Raw genomic sequence first — 20,539 nt, 5'->3', positions numbered from 1 at the left:
GCTTCAGGAGACTAGATAATATATTCCATGTATGAACATTGGCTCCTAAGGGTGGTTCTTTCAAGTATTCAAATACCGCATACCCAGCTAGGAAGCAGGGCCAGCTGACACGATCAGTTGTTATCCTGCTGCATGGGTAATTAGAACTGGGAAAATTTGCTCAGAAAAATCTAATGTTCCTGGGGCAGCTGTTTTTGTGCAAAATACAAATCATTTCAGGGAGAAGCAGCATTTCTTTGGCAGTGAGTGAGTGCTAACTTTACTTATGCCAACTTCACAGTGTTTTGCTGTGAAAGACAAGTTAATATTAAACTGTGTTTGGTATCTCAGCTACCATCCTGAACATCCTGATCCCAGACATTTATCCACACAACATTTAGACTAGATTTCCAAACAGATAGGTTCCTGCCAGCTGATCTAGAGTAGTTACAAATATCTTGGCCTGTAAGTCAACATCATTCAAGGATCCCACTTAAACATGTTAGGAACCAAAACACAGTACACGTTGTACCAACAAAATACTCTTTTCAGTTGCTACCGTGAATTGGTCTCTCTCTACATTAGAGAATTAAATTGCTGATGAGTACAAAGTATTAAATACTTAATAATGGCTGCCTCAATCTCTCCTTAAAAAGAGGAAATATAAGAACAAATTATATCAGTCATACTATTAAAATATTAATGTGCAGCCTTCAAAAAAAAAGATAATTAGAATATGTTGAGTGTTTTTTAATGGTGGCTGTAGCATCCTGTAAGTAGTTTGATCTTAATGTTAAATGGTTCTTTTAAAAAGGTCTACAGTAGCTTGCTTACTGTGTAGCTTCTGCTGTTAATCAGAGAGAAGGCTTTTATACTTCAGGGGGAGCCGCATATGACTCATGACAATTTACTGTAAGTGTACAACAAATATTTCTGTCTCACTTTCTAGTATGTTGAAGTTATAATTATTTTTCCTGAATAGCATACAGATGTAAGCACAAAACTTGCCAGACTGGATCATATCAGTGAACTACGTGTATCATAAATCAAATTAAAAATACAGTTTTCTTCAAAGCTACATAATGATTACTATTGCCCAGTGATGTGCAATTAAAAAGAAAAAGGAATCAGTTACATTGTGTAATATTGAAACAGTGGTAAAAATTAACAGTTGTTTAAAGCAACAGTTTCAGGTGAAGTTAGAGTCTCAAAAACATAAACAGTCTTACTAACTTGAGCAATTTTTTTTTTTTAAAGTGCAAAAAGAACCCTTTATCTGGTGCTATGGATATTTAAACCATGGTTGGACACTTGGCTTCTAAACTCACTTGGAAACCTTAATCTTCCTACTTACATGAATCTGGGAAAATCCCAGGCTGATGACCCTCTGTCTCGCTACAATTAAAGGTCTACCCCCTGTCGCAGGGGAGCAGTAATGGAATCAGAACCCAGCTAATTACCAATGACTAAGGCCTTTCTGTGTAAATCAGTTAAGAGCTGAAGGATTTGATTGATGATTAGGTAATATTAAATAAGAGCACGCTATTGGCTGAAAATTACTTTATTGTAAAGGGACTGCTATTGAGAAAGTCATTTGTAGTTGCATAGATGTCGGAAATATGGAAGGAGAAGCTGTATTGCAGGGATTTTGAAGAAAGCAGACAAAAAAGGATGTAAGTTAATGGCTGAAATAATGTGTCATAGCTTGTGAAACAGCCTGGTAGGGATGGCAGTAGGGAAAACAGCTGAGACTGCATTCCCAGAGTCCAGAGTTCACCTGGAAATTTACACTCACAATTTTCCTCTCTTATATGTAACGTTTTGCTTCAGTAAGGCAGAAATTTTGTACTGGATTATTTCTCTGATTCATTCTTGGTCTTCACATGGTTTCATGTCTGATGGGTCCTTCTTCACAAGAGATGAGAAAAAGCCACGTTCTGTTGAAAACAAGAACTTGGGTTAAATTCTTGAAATGTGATAGCTAAAACAGTATGTCTCATGGACCCTGTTAGGTGAGCACTCACTCTTCACATCATAGTAAAACCACTAGAAGAAATACCCTATTTTAATGAAAGCTAAGCTACAAACACAGAAGCCAAGCCAAATACGAAGATGTTTTCATCATGCATAGGCTGTGTTTTTTCCATCACTTACAAATGAGAATAATATGATAAATGCAAAGCATTTCCTCTCACTAACCAACTTTAGTATTTATTCTGATATCCTGTGTGCCTGTGAACCGGTTCGTCCAGCACCAATTCCTCACTATAGCTATCAGCTGCTTGTTGACTCTCTCAAGTCAGACCAGTGTGTCACCTATCAGCATAATGCGGGAATAATTCACCAGAATAGAAGTGAATACATCAGGTTCTGAAGGCTGCAGCAGCATTCAGGCTCTATACCTTCTCTAGAGAAGATGTTGACCCAAGGATTCATGAAATTCCAGAATACTTTACATATGGCCTTTTTTTTTTTTTGGGGGGGGGGGGGGGCTAGACCTCTAAATAACACCTTCTAAGAACAGAACAGGAATTAAAGTAGGGCTCTGATGTATCTAAAAGTCTTGGGGTACATTCTCTCCTTCTCTCAGGCCATTTCTTCCTTAATACCCGGTAACTTTAGTACAAGGCAGATGAATTGGCCAGTCAAATAGTACTTGAAGATCAATTATGACTTTTCCTCCCACGCTAAAGTACTTGTCATTCCACTCACACAAGCTGTTTTCTGATTAGCCTGGCTTGTACCTTTGAAACAGGCAGGGAGAGTAAGGTTGCCATCCACACATGGAACAGCTACAGTATAGGCACAGGATTTTTCTTTATTCTTGCAGAAGAAGGATATAGTTTCACCATGCTGAATGCCTTCCTTAAGATCATTCTGAACTCTTTTCTTCTCGCCGTTGTATAATACTACAGCTTTCTTAACTGGTATTTTACATGGTCCTATAAAAAATCCAGTTATAAGCAACACGTAAGGATAATTAGGACTCTATTTTGATAAGTGGGTAGATTGGAGCCTGTCAGAAATCTGTACAAGTGACATTTGGGAATGAAAAATAATGTGTCCCACACATACATAGTACTTCTGCTGGTGTCACAATGCTGAAGAATTTCAGACCCCTAAGTATAGGGTCTAAAGTTTCTGGTGAAAATCCAGCCTTAGTAAAATTTCTGATTATTATTAAATAAGAAGAGGAGAGGAGATAGACAAATTTACATGGCTGATTACTGAAGTCAATTCAGATACATCATACAACGTACAGTGTTGGGGGTGGTCTTAGATTATCAGGGCCTTGAAATTGCTATTTTGGTTTTCTTTTGAGGACAGCTCTTGCACAAAGAAGTAACAGCTCACTAAAATCAGAGCAGTGGTCTTTTAGGAAAAGTCAGTTTGATACGTGGTTTCTAACCGACAGTGTGTGTATACCTTTACAGGTTGGCTTTGTGGACCAGTTTCCATCCTTTTCACAGCGGGAATGCTTAGGTCCATCCAGCACATAGCTGGACTGGCAGCCAAAGCTGACACTTTCATTATAGTGGTATGTTCTACGAACAGCAAACTCTATGAATCCATTTTCTATTCCTGTTGGAGTGGGGCATGTGACAACTGTAGTACAAAAAAAAAAAAAACACAAAAAAACAACAACCAAAGCTTCAGCAATGTTGTGGTTCCAAAAGACACGCTGTATACTTCAAAAAATATGTGAAACTTCTGTGGTGGTTCATTTGAGCCTTGGGCACAGGAAAACACAGCCAGAAGAAAGACAGTTTAAAACACTACAATAAATAAACATTATTTGTTTTTAAATACATATCTATTGCAGTCCGTGGTCATATCCAAAACCTACTTAAATCTGGCATCGTTTCAGTGAAACCAGTGAAGTTCTTAGGACTAAAGGTAAAGTTTTCTACTTCTTAGATTAATCCTAGCACTTAGCAGAATAAAATACTTGCTGCGATCTGGAGGCCAGGCTGTGATTCCCCGCTGTGAACTACATTTAGCAGGTTTTGTTTATATAACCTTTATACCTGCAGCAAACATTTCGTCAATCCCATGTTGAGTGCAATCTTCTTAGCAATCACCTTGCATGCACGAGTCTGACTTTCAGAATAATTCTACTGTATGCTTGCAGTAACAATTGTAAAAATATATATATATTATTAAGGTTGTGCATATAGTTTAATATATATAATTCTAGGGAATATTTTTAGGTGTTTATAAAAGTAAGTAACTTACCCTTGCATTCTGGAATGCTGCTCCAGTTGCCGTTGGCCATGCAAGTAGCTGTCTCATTCCCAATAAGTGCAAGAGGAGGTACACATTCAAAAATAATTGTGTCCAGGAAATGTGAAATATTTCCAGGTTTTAAGCGACGGTAAGAAAGGACTCCAAATTCAGGAAGCGAGGGAGGTGCACAAGTCACCGCTAGAAAAGCATAGCATTTGTAGAAATTAAAGCTTAAATATCAAATTGCTGCTAGAATCACGGGAGCAACATGCTTATAACCAAATTAATCCACACCACCCTTTATGGAAGTGTAGCTAACAAACCAAAAATTTCAAATTAAAAGTATCAGGAGCCTTAGAGTATGTAATTCATTATTTTTGCTGTATTTTGCAGACAATATTATGCAGTATATTGTTTTTTCAGTAGTGTTTATGCGGGACAGGTTATAGCAAAAACATGTAAAACAGTTGCAAAGGCACAACAATATCCTCTTTTTGTACACAGGGAGAATGAATGTGAGTGGATAAGCACCTTACCTTCAGCTGTAAATAGCATCCCTGATCCTGGCCTTTTGTACAGACCTTTAAACTGTGTTTTTCTGAAACTAGAATCCATACATCTAAAACAAAACCTAGAGGGTTCTTCTTGATTTCTCCTAATCATTTTTTGCACGGCACTATAGGAAGCCTCTGAATAAGAATACATGTAATTCTGAGCAATGTAAAGGAATCTTTCTTTATAAGAGTAAGGATAGACTGTTTCTTTAGTATTTAAACACGTACGTTCACACTGTGGAAAAGTTCCACTCCACTTTCCATCTGCCATGCATTGGCTCGTTCTTGTCCCAACAAGGTTGTAACTGAAAATAAAAACACCTGCTTATGAGAAAGCTTAATGAACATGGAGAAGAATCCAATTTTCTTTGCAAGAAAGATTACCATTTCTCATAAATGCACTTAAGAGTCCAGTTCTGAAATCATTCTCTAGTTCTAGCACTTACTGACCTCAAAGGAAGTTTAGGTTCAAATACGAAAAATGTTAGTATTTGAGTGTTCCAAGTATCCAGACAAAAGGCTTGATACAATATGTTTTGCTGTTTCAACTATATATTCTAGCTTGCATATTAATTTTTACAACTGATTAATACTGTGAATATATGCAAGTAGTGAACACTGATCTGTGCTTGCCAATGTAAATGTTATGGTTTCTTGGGAGGAGTTCCTAGCTAATTATGACAATTGGGATCAAACAATTGCAAAGAGCTCAGCACTTAAGAACTAAAGTCACTGAGATGCATTATTTTATTTTCATGCCAGATAGCCCAATTTAATTTCCATATGCACTCTAAATGCTTCTCTCCTATCCTCCATACTTATATTATTAGTACTTAGTCTGAGTTTTAAAAAAATATTTATCAAATATCTATCATTTCCCTATCACTCAGCTGAAAAACAGTAAGTTACAATTAGCAAAATTAAATCAAGTCCCATTGCTACATTTGATGTCACAGTTGAATTTATTTATTCCTTATCTTGCTTCTGTTTTGCAGGAGCAGGAGGAGGAGGAAGTTGAGGTTGTTGACACTTCTCAGTAAACTCTAGGCTCTGTCTGTGATCTTCCCAGCTAAGCGCTGTTTATTCATTAATTACCCAAGTAAAATTAACTGCATGCTACTATCAAATATTTCCCTGCATTTGCCATAACTATTTTTCTTTAAGTGCATCCTTATCTCTAAAGCTAGCAAGCAACCTTGAGTAAAAGTGCATTTGCTCCTGGGGCCGAATTAGGATTTATGTCGTGTTTTCATTTATTGAGCTTGGAGAGGCATAGAAACAAAATTTTTAGTCTCTAGTGCCGAACAGCATAACAACTTAGATAGAGATTATCTTCTCTCTGCTGTAGGATTTCATCTCGTGATGTAATAAGAGGATTTAAAAAGCTGGGGAAAGCAGTCCAGAATAAATCTTTGAATAAAATCTCTGATATTTTGACAGTTTCCACATCTGTAAGACATTGCTTTGGAGCAGCAAAGCTCCGGGATGTCATAGCCAAGCCTGAAAAGAGGAGGATCATCAGATATTCGTGGGGGGGTTGGGGTTTTTTTTTTGGTTTTAAGATTCTGAAGTGGAGGTGGGTTTTTATGTGCATTTTTCTCAGTTTTGTGGCTTGCTATACTGCAGCAGGAGATACTGGAATGTAATACGTGATTTAGGCTTTTTATTAAACAGCATGAGGAAGGGAACACTTACCCTGGGTCACATGAAAAACTTAAAGAACTCTGATAGCGGAGGTCTAGAAAATCCATTTTTCCATGCTGCAAGGGTCCAGGACTGGGACATCTCTTTGCTGTTAATTAAAATTTTAAAAAATAGTATTATTTCATAAGGCATGAAGCTAGGATAATGGAAACAAGTTGATCATAAAGGAGTCCTGGTGTCTTTCACATTTCTCCACTCTCATCTACTATGCTTCATAAATTAGCTATTCTGCATTTCTCTTAAAATATAGTAGTTTCAGAGTTTTTGTGATTAAATAATTTTTAACATTCGATTTTCTGAGGAAAATAACTTCTATGCAATGGCATGATAAAAATGAACAATGAAGGATACAATAAATGCAGGTGTTATGTAGCAGTGTACGTCATTAGAGTATAAGCACTGCTGGTCTGAGTCAAATTAAGATTTACCTTGTCTGGGTCCTACGTCCATCACCACCTGGGAGCAGCAGCTTAAGGGAAGCGTGGGATATGTATGGGAAGATCCTTCCCCCGCCACTTGCCCCTCTTCGACCCCACACCCAGTTGTCTCCCAGCAAGTAAGGGAAGAACAACTGGAGAACAGGAGTATATCAGTTTAAATACATCAGATTCCTCACGTGGACTGTAAAAAATCCTTTTCAGATCAGTGCATGGCATAAAATCTAGGAGTAGGATTTACTTTGTTTTACTTACGTAGGCAGAGCAGCGTATTGAGAGGCCACTTGCCAGTTGGCAGGCAGGTGTACTTCCTTTGGCCGTTATTGGGGACGAACCCGGGCCTACAGGTATATTCTATTTCCTCACCCACTTCATACACGTTTTTGTTTACATCAATTGTGGCAAATAGCACTTCTGGTGGCCTGGGACAGACTGGAGGAAAGGAGACGCTTTACAAGAAATCGGGCAGAAAATGGGAGTTGTTTTTATTTCTCAAATGGAAGCACAGGTTTCTGTATTATCATCAGCCAGAAAATGTTCCTGCACTGAGCTAACCGGTCCCCCTGTAATCTATAGCTGTGTAACTTACCGAGGCAGCTGATGGCTGCTCCAAGTATTAGCCAGAAAAAAATGCGTTCTTACTCTTCTCCTCAGCAGCTCTATCAATGGCTTCAGTTAGATTTTTCTGTCACTTTTTTTTAAACTAAAATTTACTGTTGCTTCAGAATAGATTTATGAAGGTATTCTGCAAAGTGAGTCAAGTGTGGTGAATTATTGTGGACAAAAGAGGTTGAGAGGGACTTAGAAGCAAACAAATGCATTTCATTTTTAATCTAAACTAGTTTGGTGGGGTCAGAAATGAGATGATTTTTTTATTATTGTTAAATTTATTTTTCTCTGCTGTCCCCAATTTTTCTGTCCAGTGGGGCAAACACTCTTACGTTAGACAATTCTGATTCCAGAACAGCTTTAATGTGTTGACAGTGTGAACAACTCATCACCCAGAGAGCGAGAACAGGAGGGGAGCAGCGAGAGGAACAGAGGGTGCAGACTGTGCTCCTGCAAAGGACGCGGAGAGAGGTTCCTGCTGAGATTGGGGGTGGGGGGGGAGAACAGGGGGACACAGAGCTCATGTGGTAGAAATGAATGGCAAACAGAGGGGGAGAGTACACGGAACAGTGCCAGGAGCTCTTGGAATGGGGGAAAGGAGGAGAAAAGCAAGGCAGGAGCCGTGCCAGGCAGCCCCTGCAGCGGAGGGGAGAGCGAGGCGAGCAGGGAGCTGGGCAGAGGGACAGAGCGAGGTTAGGTCCTGGCACACGCCATGTGCCTCAGCATGCAGGCAGCCTGGTTTCCACAACTTCTGTCAATATTTCTTCTGTTTGGTCCATTTTATACTTTTGTATATAACAACTCACCTCACCATAGGAAGAGACAGAGGAAGGAATGGAAGGGGGAAAAAAGAGGAACAGCTTTCAGAGAAAATTCCTGTTCAAAAAGCTTGACCAGAATTTCTAAAGGCTTTAAAATGCTGTTGCTTTCTCCAGCTTCCCTCATTTGCACTTCAGGGTAGTATTGCCCTTAGAAAGTGGAAGACACTTACCTTTCCCTGCAAGAGCACAGTGGCTCACAGCAACTACGCACGCAACCAGTGCCAGGGAGTACATTGCTGCCAGTCCACAGGCTTCCCAAATGACCCTCGGTCCTGTGTTTCTTCTCTTAAAAATAAAGGCATCCACAAAGAGATAGTTACATATTAACTCTTTGTATTTATTCCCATCCTTGTAAACAGAAGATAAAAGATTCCTTGTGTTGCTTGTAACAAAGGATGAAACAACCATCACATGTTGCATTCGTACATAATGCAGGAATTGAAATAGCGGTCTCCACTGAAAACCTCTCCTCTCTGGTTGCTTCTGTGGAGCATCTCCTGTTGGGACCAATGTTTTTTAAAAAACAGTGTTATCTTCTCAGCTTCTTTAGAGGATGAGGATATTTGGAATATGCTGTTAGATCAAATAATAGAACTGTCACTAAGAAGCTCTTGTTTACCTATCACTTGCATGTGTATATTTCAATGTACCAAAGGTTCCTGAGCGTTATAACAAAATGTTTTTTAAGGCAAAATTACTTGTATGGAGTGAAATTGGTGTTTTCATACACCTCTAGCGATAATACCAATTTGGTGCCAGTCTACACTAGATGATGATTTGGCCTGAAATGTCAGGCTTCAGGGGCCTGTTTGATCAGATTCATGTTGTCAATAAGCATCCTTCAATTAACAGATAACTAAAAGCAACAGAGACAGTGCTCACAATGCCAGCACTGCAGAAAAAGTGAAATAACGATTCTGGACTGTGCTTGTTTGTGACAAGGGGGTCAAACTTAAACCATATTTTTGGGTGGTGTAAAAATTTGTTTTAGCACAGCGATTTGGGGTCTTCAAGTCAAAACTCTGCAGATATCTGCTGAAGTTCTGATCACTGCAGTTATCTGAATTTAGCAGATCTTAACTGCAGGAGCATCTGAAGTGCAAGCAAAATAACATTTGTGTAATCATTGTTCCACAGTTTGGTGTTTCTAATCTAAGTATCCTCCTCCCCTGCTGACTCACAGCCTGTGAGGGGGAGTGAGGGACATTTGAAGCTCTAACGAGAAGCTAGGCTGTGTCAAACTCTTACTGCTGTGATCTCTAGTTTGTTTATTTTTGTTTTATAAAGTTTCTCTGTTTGCTTTTAAAATACAAATTTTAGCCACAGCGTTAAACAGTCAGGAACACGCTATTCTTCTCAGAAAGAAAATGCTCTGACTGTCCTGCTTGAAATATTTACCAAATGCACAGTGGCTAAGGGCAAAGTACCGCTGCTAAATCAACAGGAAAAATTGACTTAATTTTCTGTATTTACATCTGAGTATTTTTCCATTTGTCACAGCCTGTTTCTTCCTCTTCTTTCTCTACAAAATTTCACAAGTATCTTTTCCCTTCCTAAACATACTGCAATGCTGTAATGAACTTTCTTGCCTCTGGTTTAAATCCTTCCTTAGATCCGCCTGCTATTTTGATTACATTCTTTCCTGTGTTTAAAATAGCACAGGAATAGATGGGCACAGTGTTACCCGTTTCGATGCTGACCATACGAGCATTTCTCCCTGTGCTCAGCAGATGGCAGAATGTACTCTACCATATGCCCTACAGATAGAAACTTGAACTGGAAAGTTTTCTATACTACTTTAGAAAGAGAGGAAGAAGGAAAAAAAAAAAGGGGGGTGTGTGTATGTTAAATTATACGCACCTTAATTTTGCCATAGATTTTGTGTGTGATAACTGCTCTGAAAATTGAAACTAAGGAATGAATATTTAAGTATGCATTTCACACAACTGCATAATAACTGCCAATGTTGTGATTCTTTTTGAAAACTTATTTCTCTGCAATAAGAAACTTTAGAATGTTTGTGACAAATAACTGTGTCTTTTCCAGTAACTGGAGAAGGTGCGGTTATTATTGTATGGATTTACCTTGGCAGAGCATGATCAAACCAACCTAGTTCTTTTGTATTTGGTTATAGTATACAATTATATATATATATATAATGTTCCATGTAATCCAGCTTGCTCCTTTAGCATGTCTGCTATTTATTTTTACAGCTCCTATAAAGCAAATCATGAAGCAGACTTTTGTTTCATTAGTGACCACATAAATACAGAGCAAACTGATGGTCTCTACCACAAAAAATATTATATTCTAAGGAAAGAAATTATAAATGTAAGCTGAGAAAGTAGTTCAAGAATGTCCTGACATGGTATCAGCTAGCATTGTATGTGGGGTATTGGTATCACAGCAGTCTAATTGTTACCCAGTTTTGTGCTAGCATAACCTAAAAGAAAGTTTGCAGGAGGGATGTGAACAAACGGGCTTTGTGGAAGCGGTGTTGCCCAGCCAAAAATATGAAGGGCACCACAGCAGAGATCAGAGTGCATGTTTGAAAAGATAGCAATTAAATGATGGAGACTGGCATCACTGGGCTGATCAGAGTGGTTTCAGTGAGGAAGAAGATAAGCCAGCAAAGGCTTTAAAACTGAAGGTAAAACTGTCATATGGAAGAGAAGGAGGGGAAAAAAATAGTAGAAGGATGCTGAAAGAAAAATGATAATGAAAAACAGTCTATGCAGCAGCATTCTTCATTGACACCAGAGGTCAACTGCAGCTGTCATGGCAATGGGAAAAGACGTTGTAATAATCAGGGCACAAGATAATAAGAAGGTAGACAAAGACTTTCAGAGAGGAGTTGGTCTCTCCTACAGATATTATGCAGAAAGTTTGGAAGAACTAAACAGTCTGAAGGTCAGTGCGAGGTAAGGTTCCCCAGCTAATGAGCCAGACCTTATGTCCTTCCTCTACTCTGTTTTTCTGCTTCTCTAGTTGATGCTGTAATTTTCCTGATACTGTAGGATATGTCACACCTCTGATCCTGCCACAGTCTTCCTGGCAGTCTGTCCATTCGGGCAGTGAGTGTTGGGTCTGCATCACCCACCATTCTCAAGATTTAATGACTGTCCCTCAACCAGAAAATGCACAACATAGTCAGTTCAAAATGCAGAGGTTTCTCAAATCAACAGGAACATATTGATTAGGGACACTGAGGCAGAATAATAAAGAGAGGCCTGGATGCAGTCCTCCCTTATGAGCCAGCACCTGCTTGCTGAGGCGCTCTTTCTGGCGTGAAAGCTCACCTTGGGACTGTACTTGGACGGACAATCTCATCCTTTTCCTGCAAGGGTAAGATATCCAGATTCCAGGTTCCTTCACACTGTTCCTTTTGTTTCACATGAAAGTCGCTGAGCTTTCCTGTGTGCACCCTTTCCTCCCTCTGGAGTGTGAAGAGGTGATGGTCAGATGGCTGAGGGATGTATCCCTGTTCCTCTGCGGGAGCAGGTGTTAAGTCACGGGTCCAATCACTGCCCTTCGTGTTGCCAAGATAGTTCTATTAATATTTGTTCAAAGTTCATTTATGCACCGCGCAAACATTTTTATCACCTCTACTCAATACATCCAATATTGAAGTGAATGCTCTGTTGGACTGAAAAGTTAAGAAATAGAAATTAAGAAGGTAAACTGAGTCATTTTGAGCCTTAAAAAACCCCAACTACTTTCTGGACACATTGGGACCTTTACAACTTCCTGTATATCAGTTGCATTTACTATTTAATGTATGGATAATTTGGATATGTACATTCATTATTAGCAAAATATTCAGCCAGCCAGAAGCCCAAGATCTGTTTGCAGTGTGTTATTTTCCAGTGAACGTTTACATTTCATGTGTTTGGAGATGTTGGAAGTAAACACGCAGTAACAAATATTGACCTGAAAGAATGTCTCAGTGAAATAAGAAGTAAGCAATGTCTATGTATATCTTAAAAAGATTATTTTCACTTAGCAGTGTATTTTAGGGGTAGACTGCAGTCCTAGTTATCGCTGATGTTTCAGAAAGGTTTTTCTGAAGTTAGCAAAATAATTGTCTTTTTAGTCCTAGACCTTAAATCGTTTTAAGCACCCACCAGTTCACTGGAAATGTAGTATTAAAATACCTAATCCTGGATTAATCTGAGATGTGGAGGGCTGGCAGTAACAAATTTTCTAGGTGATTGTAGGCCTATCTTCTCTTGCAGTGGCATGAAGGTGTTCTAGTTTTCACATACATTAAACTCACAGTGTACAAAACCCAAGAGGATTTTACAGCTACTTCCTCCTCTCCACCTTCTCATTTCCTGCACAGAAAATCCGGAGAATCTCTCTCACAGTTCTACTGCAACTCAAATGTCGTGAAACAATCTGTTCCTCTGATAAATTCATCAAAACGCTGTCTGAAATATTCTGTGTTAAATTTCTCAATCGGGAATGTTAAATTAGGAAGCCTTGGGGGCAAATTATTCTTTATGAGAGTTTGGATCTGCAGTGACAGTTCTGCAAGGGACAACTTCTCAGAATTCAACATAAGAGCACAGTATGGAGCCACAGACCTTCTCACCCTTTTTTGCCTCGCTTCACCTTTCTGTTTCTCCCTCAGTGCAGATGTAGAGATACACAACTGCGTTCAAGGGAGAAGCCAGCCAGCCTAATGGAGAGGTCAGAAAAGACCAGTGCTCCCCCAGCTCAGGCCAAACGGTTTCTCTTCTCCCATCAAGTTTGAAACAAAGTTTTCAAGGTTCACTTCATCATTATTCTTCTGATTTCTATTAAGCCAGATGCCACAGATTTCTGCAGGAGCAGCATCTGACCTTGGGTTTAATTTTTTTTTTTCATATATATATGTATTGCCTCTGGTTGTCACCTTGTTTACAAGCCGGAGAGAGTGCAGATCTGGTCGGGATCTGATGCAAGTTCTCCAAGGAAAACACAGTGCTACAGGAACACACTTTACATTTTTGGTACCTCAAAATTGTTGTCAGTATTTTACCACTTTGTGATCCAGCTGAGCAATCCTTGCTAGTTTTCATGCTAGGAAGACTCCATCCCTTGCGATAAGGGATGTCTGGGTAAACAAGAGCGGTCTTAAATACCCTGTGCCTCCCTTGGCACATTGCCATGATAGTATCAGAAAGCTCAGCTACCCCCAGATTTATTTGCTGCCATTCTTTGGTTCTCCCAAATGACAGATAAGAGGATCAACAATCAAGAAGCAGCTTGGTATATTCATCCACATTAAAATCTTCATTGGAAAGCATGCATGTCTAAAAGCAGCCTAAGACTGATGCTTTTTGGCTGTGTCAGAGGCATCTATTGGTACCACCTAATAAATAGACATCTTCAATCTAGATAGATCCTATGAACTCTATTAACCCATGGATATCATCTGTTAAATTTTTTCTGGGCAGAAGTCCAGAGTGTTCCAGATGAATAAATGTACCTTCCCTGGGATTCATCTCCTGCACTGTGTAATCAAACAGTGGATACTGATCTCCCTTATGGCCTAAAGCAAAACCTTCGCCAGCCAGCCCAGGTCTTGTCATGGGCTCATTTGAGGCTTTTCTTAATAGGGTGTTATCAATGTTTTTATACGTGATTTGAATCAATTTATATACAATTAACAAAATTAGGAGGTTTCCCCAAATCTTTCCCAAGTCAACACAAATAGCTGACTATAATTTTTCCTCATATATATTTTAATCTGGTATTCTTAGCAAATTAACTCCAAAAGGGGGAATTCCTCATTTCACTGTTGACTGACAAGTCTGAAAAAGCTAAAAATGTAGTCTCAGAACAGAAAATTTCACAAAATGTTGGATCCAGAGGGAAGGCCGTTGACTTTTAAAAGCTGATTTTTAAATGTTCTTGAATGTTTAAACATCAGTGGATGAGTTTAGGGCTAATGCAATAGGAGAGGTTAGTTTGTCTTGAGCTAGTCATTTTGCTAGAAAAATCATGCCGCTGTTGAAGCTTCCTTATGCACCTCTGTTGATGTGGCCTATGTCTGATGCTCATGACATCGCATTATTCTGCGTCTGGATCCTGTTAACAGACTCGTATTGTAGCACAAAGCATGGTATTTTTATAGTGTGGACCATTAGAGTAGGAAGATATCAATAAACTAATTTCACATTGTGACAGCCTCTAACCTCCAGCAATAAATCCAGGGTGAAGCCTTCCTAAGAGGAAGCAGATTTTGAAGGGGCCAGTATCAATAACTGGAATCAGATTTTCAGAAGGGCTCAAATTGTATTTAGACTACTAAATGAAGGCCATGCTCTTAAAAGTGCTCACTTTATTAAAGTAAACTTTTGGTGTATTGTGTTCTTTGGAAAATGTAGCTATCCCTTTTGGTTTCCAGAAGGCCACTCAGCTGTTTTGAAGATCTCCACATGTGTGTATATCTTTAAAGATTTTGATGCTAGTGTTGTAATCTGCATCATTATCTAGCCAGGTTTTTCTTGGAGCTTTGCATGTGTTTTGTAATTTTATGTTACAGTAACAAAAATAAATATCAGAGGTTGATTTTCCTTTATTCATGGCGCATAGAGATTTTTCATTGCACAGGGAGACACAAAGATGCTGTTTGACAACAGGATGAAATACAATTGCAACTGTTCCAACATTGCCAGAACTGATATCCATGACATTCTCGTAAATCTAAGTTTCGAAAGAGAAGATGTCCAGATGTTTTGGAAAGAACAGATCACGAGCGCTCTACAAAGGGCAATATATTTAGGATAGAAGTTGAAATCATGCAGAAAGCACATGTGTGTATGTTCGTGACACATTTTGTTTCTTTTGTTTTTTGTTTTATTTCTAGGGGTAAAAAAATCTCATTTTTCTCCCTCATGGCACCTAATTATGTGGTCATCAACAAGCGAGTCATTGCTTTTCTATGGATATCAGAGTATAGTCAAGTTAAATAATATTAGTTTGCTGTACAAGTTGGCTTAACCGCTGTTCCAAACCTTCTGAAAGCAAGCTGCCTAGCTCTTGTCTCACAGACATGACATAACGCAGCTGGAACAAAACCCACTGGCATTTGCATATGGGATGCTCTGGGTCTTTTTTCCTTAGTAACATTGTGGGTGAGATGTCCGATTTTTAAAATTATGCCTCTGGAGCAAAACAATTTTAAAGTATAAATCATGTTGAAAGAGTGTCTGTCGCGTTTTGTTTATATATAAATAGCAATTTTGGCCTATTAAGGTCACAGGACCTTGTGAAACTGAATGGTAACATGAGACTTAGCATAACCAAAGGAGATGTTCCCTTGTTATGGTATGTATCAGTCTGCTAATCTTTTCAGTCTTTAATCCACAATACTGTATTAAAAGACAAAAAATAGTCTCTGCTGTCATTAAAGGACAATTTCTGGGGATTTTTTTGAAAATGAAAATTCCAGTGGGAAGCTGAATGATGTTGAATGCTAACAAACAGAATCCTTCCTCATGTTGCATCTCTGTGGCAGAGGGGTTTTCCACACTTTGTTTTTCAGTTAACTGTCACTTTAGGGTTTTGGGAAGAAAAATAAAATTAGTCAATGTCAGCTTGTTTTGTGCGTCAGTGTTTTCTCTTTTTAGTTCTTCTAAATTAAACAAATATTTTAAAGCTGTGTTTGTCCAGCCAGGCTTTCGTCGTTTCAATTATTAGTGTTTCTGTAAGTGTAAACACTGGTGTAGAGCACAGACGGACATGGTATAATTGGAAATCAACCACTGAAAATGGTATTCTGCTTTCTCTACATCCACGTGCCACAATATAACAGTGGCACAGAAAAAGAAGTGAATATCCTGTATATTCCAGCTGATATGGTTTTGTTTTCCTATCACATTTATTGTCTAGAATAAACCAAATGCAACATGAATGTTACTATCTCCTGTATCTGTGATAAATGATATTCAGCTGTCAAAAATAATAATTTGAAGTATGATATATATAATGTCTATTTACACCTTAACTTCATGTGGCACAATTCTACTTGGCTTACTTTTGCAAAATTATAATCCCTTTCAATAGAAGAGTTGTGTGAATATGGTAAATAAAATACAGCACACCTTTCTGTTCACATCGACAAGGTGGGACATTTCACTTTGACATCAATGTCGATGAGATGACATCACGTGGCCGATCACTAGCATAAAGAAACTCAAAGTATGGTCCTGCCATACCAGGAACTATCTGATATTAGACATACTGATATGGCAAAAGGGATGTTTTCCAGCAATCAACAGTATAAAGTAATTTACTTTGTACCAGTTCAGTGCCAGAAAAGCACATGAGATTCAAACAGACTATGGGGAAGAGGCTTTAGGACAGCATATAGCGGCTCTGCTTTCCTAACCTGGTTTTGATGGACATATTTTACTCTTCGAGGAATTGCATACAGACATACCTACAGAGTTCCCTCTACCTGCAAACTTAAACTCTGCATGTATGGAGTATGCTTTTCATGCAAGAAGACTGGAAAAAGATTTTGAGGGTAACTTCTTGTCACTGGCAGTAAGTATATAGTAAATGTTTTTTGTTTAGTTAGGAAGAAAACGAAGGCCGCAGAAGTGGTGGTACTCGTTCAGGCAGGGCCCACCTAACCCGTCTAATTCATCTCTAGTAATTCTGTCTCTAGAGTAACAGTGACCACTGGCGCACACCTCAGAAGAAGTGAGAGAAGGGCAAGCAGATATGATACTTCCTCCTAAGAATCTCCCTTTTGGATTGTTTGCCATTTTGGGAATTTTCTGAGCCAGCTGCGGTCTGTGATTTTGTAACACCCAACGCTTGTCTCTCCCAGGCCACCGTGCTCCCCTGAGCCCACGTAAGCGTCCTGCCCAGTGCTGCTTTCTTGCGTTTGGTTCTTCTGGGCAAGGAATTCCAGGGGTCAGCTGTCCCTTGCAAAAACCACCTACTTTGTTTCTAACAAACCTGTGCACCATGTTTCTCTACATAAATAATAGAGGCTGTCTTGTTTAGTTGGTACAAGGGAGGCTTGTTCTTTTTTCCACATGGTTTGAGTGCTTTGTTTGTATTTCAGTCTGTGTCTTTCTGCCTTTTTGTGTGTACAGTTGAAGACTGAAAATTTGCCTACACAAGACAATTGTTCTGATGCACTCAAAAGAATGTGAATGACTTTTTGGAAGAGATATTAAAAGTTTTCCACAGTGATTGCTATTGGGAAGGGCAAAATCTGCAAAACAGCGATGGCAAATACTCCAGCAGAGGCAGAAATTTTTATTTATACAATCTAAAAAGACACAAAACCCATGAAACATCCCAAAGGACCCCCGTCACATCTCAGTGTATAACAGCATCAAGCTCTGATTCAGCTCTATAACTAGGAGGTATTTTACCATGTTCCTAATACACCTGAGATGTGAGAAAAGAAAGCACTAGGTTGTCACTCAGAATTCTGATGAGAACAGTGATATAAAAAAATGTATTTTACACTCAACATTCTGAACATCATCTGCCATTTATTTCCAATTCCATGGGGAGCTGCTGTGAGGATAATTCACAGGCAGCTACAAGCTATCTGCATGAGGAATGGTTTTTGCACCACTTTCAAGGAAACTAAAGTTGAAATAATGGAATCATTTACATGTCACAAAGGGGAGTAGGATTTTGCTGATTAGGACACATCAATGAACTGCAATTTCATCCCTGGCAAATGATTAATTAGTATGATATGCCATTTTTTTTCCTCAGGATTTTTCAGAAATATTTTTTCTGTGATATCTCATCTCTAATAGGACTTTTTTCCCCTGTACTTCACCTTCTTTTTGACTGTGTTTTAATACATACATTCAGACTTTCATGTTAGTACTAGCATGTGTAAACAAGCTGTCTGTCACAATAATAAAATCTGTCTAATGACCCAGTATTTCCCAACCTGCAATCAGAGTAACTTTGAGGGGAAACGGGCAGAGAAGAGAATCAGTGTAAATACAGAGGCACAGGCAGGGTTGTGCAGACTGGAAACACACAGAGGCAGAAAGGCACAGAAAGATGCAGAAGGCAGTGTTGTTATATAGAGAGACAAAACATTTCTTCCTCCTTCTCACCACTCAGCTAACCCACACACAAAACTCACACAAGTGTATTTATTTATTTTTCTGATTTTTTGAAACATTTAGGGTGCATTGTTTCCAAAGCACCTGGGTTAGAGCAATAAACAATTTTGTTGGTGAATGTGTAATAGGATCTGGAAAAAACATAGGAGTAGTGGACATTATCTCGTAATTAATAGCTCCTGGTCAAAACATGACAAACTAACTTAGGAAGGGGAGGTGATTTCAAACAAAAAAGAGTAACAAAGTATGAAGAAGTGGAAAAAGAAATTAGGAAAAACTGGCTTCTGAAATTTTACTCTAAAGTCCATGTATTAGTGGAAATTGATAACTGCTTTTGACTTAATTATGGCAATTAATTCCTCAGTAGTTGCTGGTAAAAATGGTAGAAACCTGTAAGTTTGCAATGATCAAGTCATCCTTCCTAGAAGGGGTTTGGAAAATAGTTACTTGTTCTGATGAGTATCTGGAAAAGGAAGTGTTTGTAATTTGTTTTCAAATGTGAGGAGAAATTAGGTTGTGAACTTCCTTATGGGTCTCAAGCAGGAAGTGATTCCTGTTTGTTTAATATGTCTGACAAGCAGGAAATAATAAAATAGAGAGCCACAATTGCCGAAGTCAATGAAGGCGTTCTTGGCTTTGTCTTTGAGTTGATCTGATGCAGCACAGCACATGTAAATAGGGACAGAACAGTCCAGACACTTTTCCTTTAGGAAGGAGACCTTGTTTCAATTGCTTTTTGATCCAAAAATGATGCAGGCAGTAGCATGCTGATCTGCCAGATGAGTAAAAGGAGAAGGCACTTTGTAGGCAGCAGAATGACTCTGAGAAACCTGTTTCAAAATGAACACAGATGCTTGCACTTACAGACCAAGGGTGATATTGATGCAAATATACAAAGGACTTGAGGAGTTGTGTTTGTTACAGCAATAATCACATTCTTCAGAGAAAAACTCATAAACTGTCCAATGGGAATTTCTATCAGGGATGAACTCTTTAGGATATTATCCAAATATTCATACAGGAGTAAATTTGTTACCGGGAGACCCTGTAAATGGCACTTTGGAGTCGGAATTCTGAAGCTGCTTGCCAGGAGATTGGAAAAGCCGGCACTCTGATTTAATGACCATGTATATGCCTGAACACATACATCGATAACGCGGACTCCTTGTCCAGATGGCCTGAATCAGAAACAAATTGCAAACACCACCCTAGGCAGAAGAGCAAGTCATGGGCTGCTGGTGGGAATGTGCGCGCTTAGGAAGAGGTGGCAGACAGCTTTCCTCCAGTAATTTGCAGAGGAAGGATGAGTTCATGTATCACCCGCAGGACCTGAGTGCAGAGTAGGAAAAACCTGTGTCCAAGCAATTAAAAGCCTCCCAGCAAGAGGGTGCTGACATTACGACAGCATATATCAAAAGTGTCTGGTGAACGGAACGTAGTATCCCCTCGGAGTATCGCTGCCAGAGTATCCTGGTCATAGTGACAAATCTTGACGATTGAAGGTGAATATATAAATATATGTACATATACAAAAAAAGCATTGTGTAGGTGGTGTGTATCCAAAGTACAGCAGTAAGAGGAGTTGTATGTTATATACAGTAAGGGAAGGTTGTGTTGTACTGGTTTACTTAGTTGTCTGAGGATTGCTATGCACACATAATAGATATTTTTCTCTTCCCTAATGTGTGTAATCACAACGTAAAAATAATTATTAGGTTTGAGGTAAAACGGTTGCTTTACAGAGACAAAGCAATCCAAACATGATCAGGTAGTGCCATGACTGGTGTCATTTGGCTCTTCTCTGGGGCCTAACAAGGCAATCAGCGGGTGCTGGAACTAAGAGCCCGGGGCACTCGCTGATGTTTCAGTGAATGAATCTTGACCAGAGTCACTGTCAGGAAAGGAAATGGAATCCAAAATGATTCAGCAGGTTTTAAGGAATACTAAACATACAGATTGCCCCAAATCAGATGTAATGCAAGTTGCATCTGATTCAGTCATATTCTCCAATTTCAGTAGCTATGTTTGTAATACCGCAATGAAAGAATAGAAATAAATACGTTCCATATTTCTTGATAGAACACTTAATGAGAGTACAAAATGTT

General features: G+C 39.0%; 1 protein-coding gene across 3 annotated transcripts; it reads right to left on the bottom strand.

Moving 5' to 3' along the window:
• Positions 1 to 1,524: 1,524 nt before the first annotated feature.
• On the bottom strand, positions 1,525 to 8,633 carry APOH (apolipoprotein H). Of its 3 annotated transcripts, XM_040582021.1 has the most exons (8): positions 8,502 to 8,633; positions 7,157 to 7,333; positions 6,456 to 6,552; positions 4,989 to 5,065; positions 4,216 to 4,404; positions 3,406 to 3,585; positions 2,724 to 2,921; positions 1,525 to 1,916 (listed from the first exon to the last, which is right to left on the bottom strand). In XM_040582021.1, exons 1-8 carry the CDS (start codon positions 8,563 to 8,565, stop codon positions 1,846 to 1,848), a joined length of 1,053 nt encoding a protein of 350 aa, XP_040437955.1. In that variant the 5' UTR covers positions 8,566 to 8,633; the 3' UTR covers positions 1,525 to 1,845. The 3 variants fall into 3 exon arrangements, with proteins under 3 accessions (XP_040437955.1, XP_040437957.1, XP_040437956.1); XM_040582023.1 differs by lacking the exon at positions 3,406 to 3,585; XM_040582022.1 differs by lacking the exon at positions 7,157 to 7,333 and having other exon boundaries at positions 8,502 to 8,609.
• Between the last annotated feature and the right edge of the window lie 11,906 nt (positions 8,634 to 20,539).

The sequence above is a fragment of the Falco naumanni genome, chromosome 1 (assembly GCF_017639655.2).
Source record: "Falco naumanni isolate bFalNau1 chromosome 1, bFalNau1.pat, whole genome shotgun sequence".
NCBI lineage: Eukaryota > Metazoa > Chordata > Aves > Falconiformes > Falconidae > Falco > Falco naumanni.
This window is presented reverse-complemented; position numbering and strand designations above follow the sequence as displayed.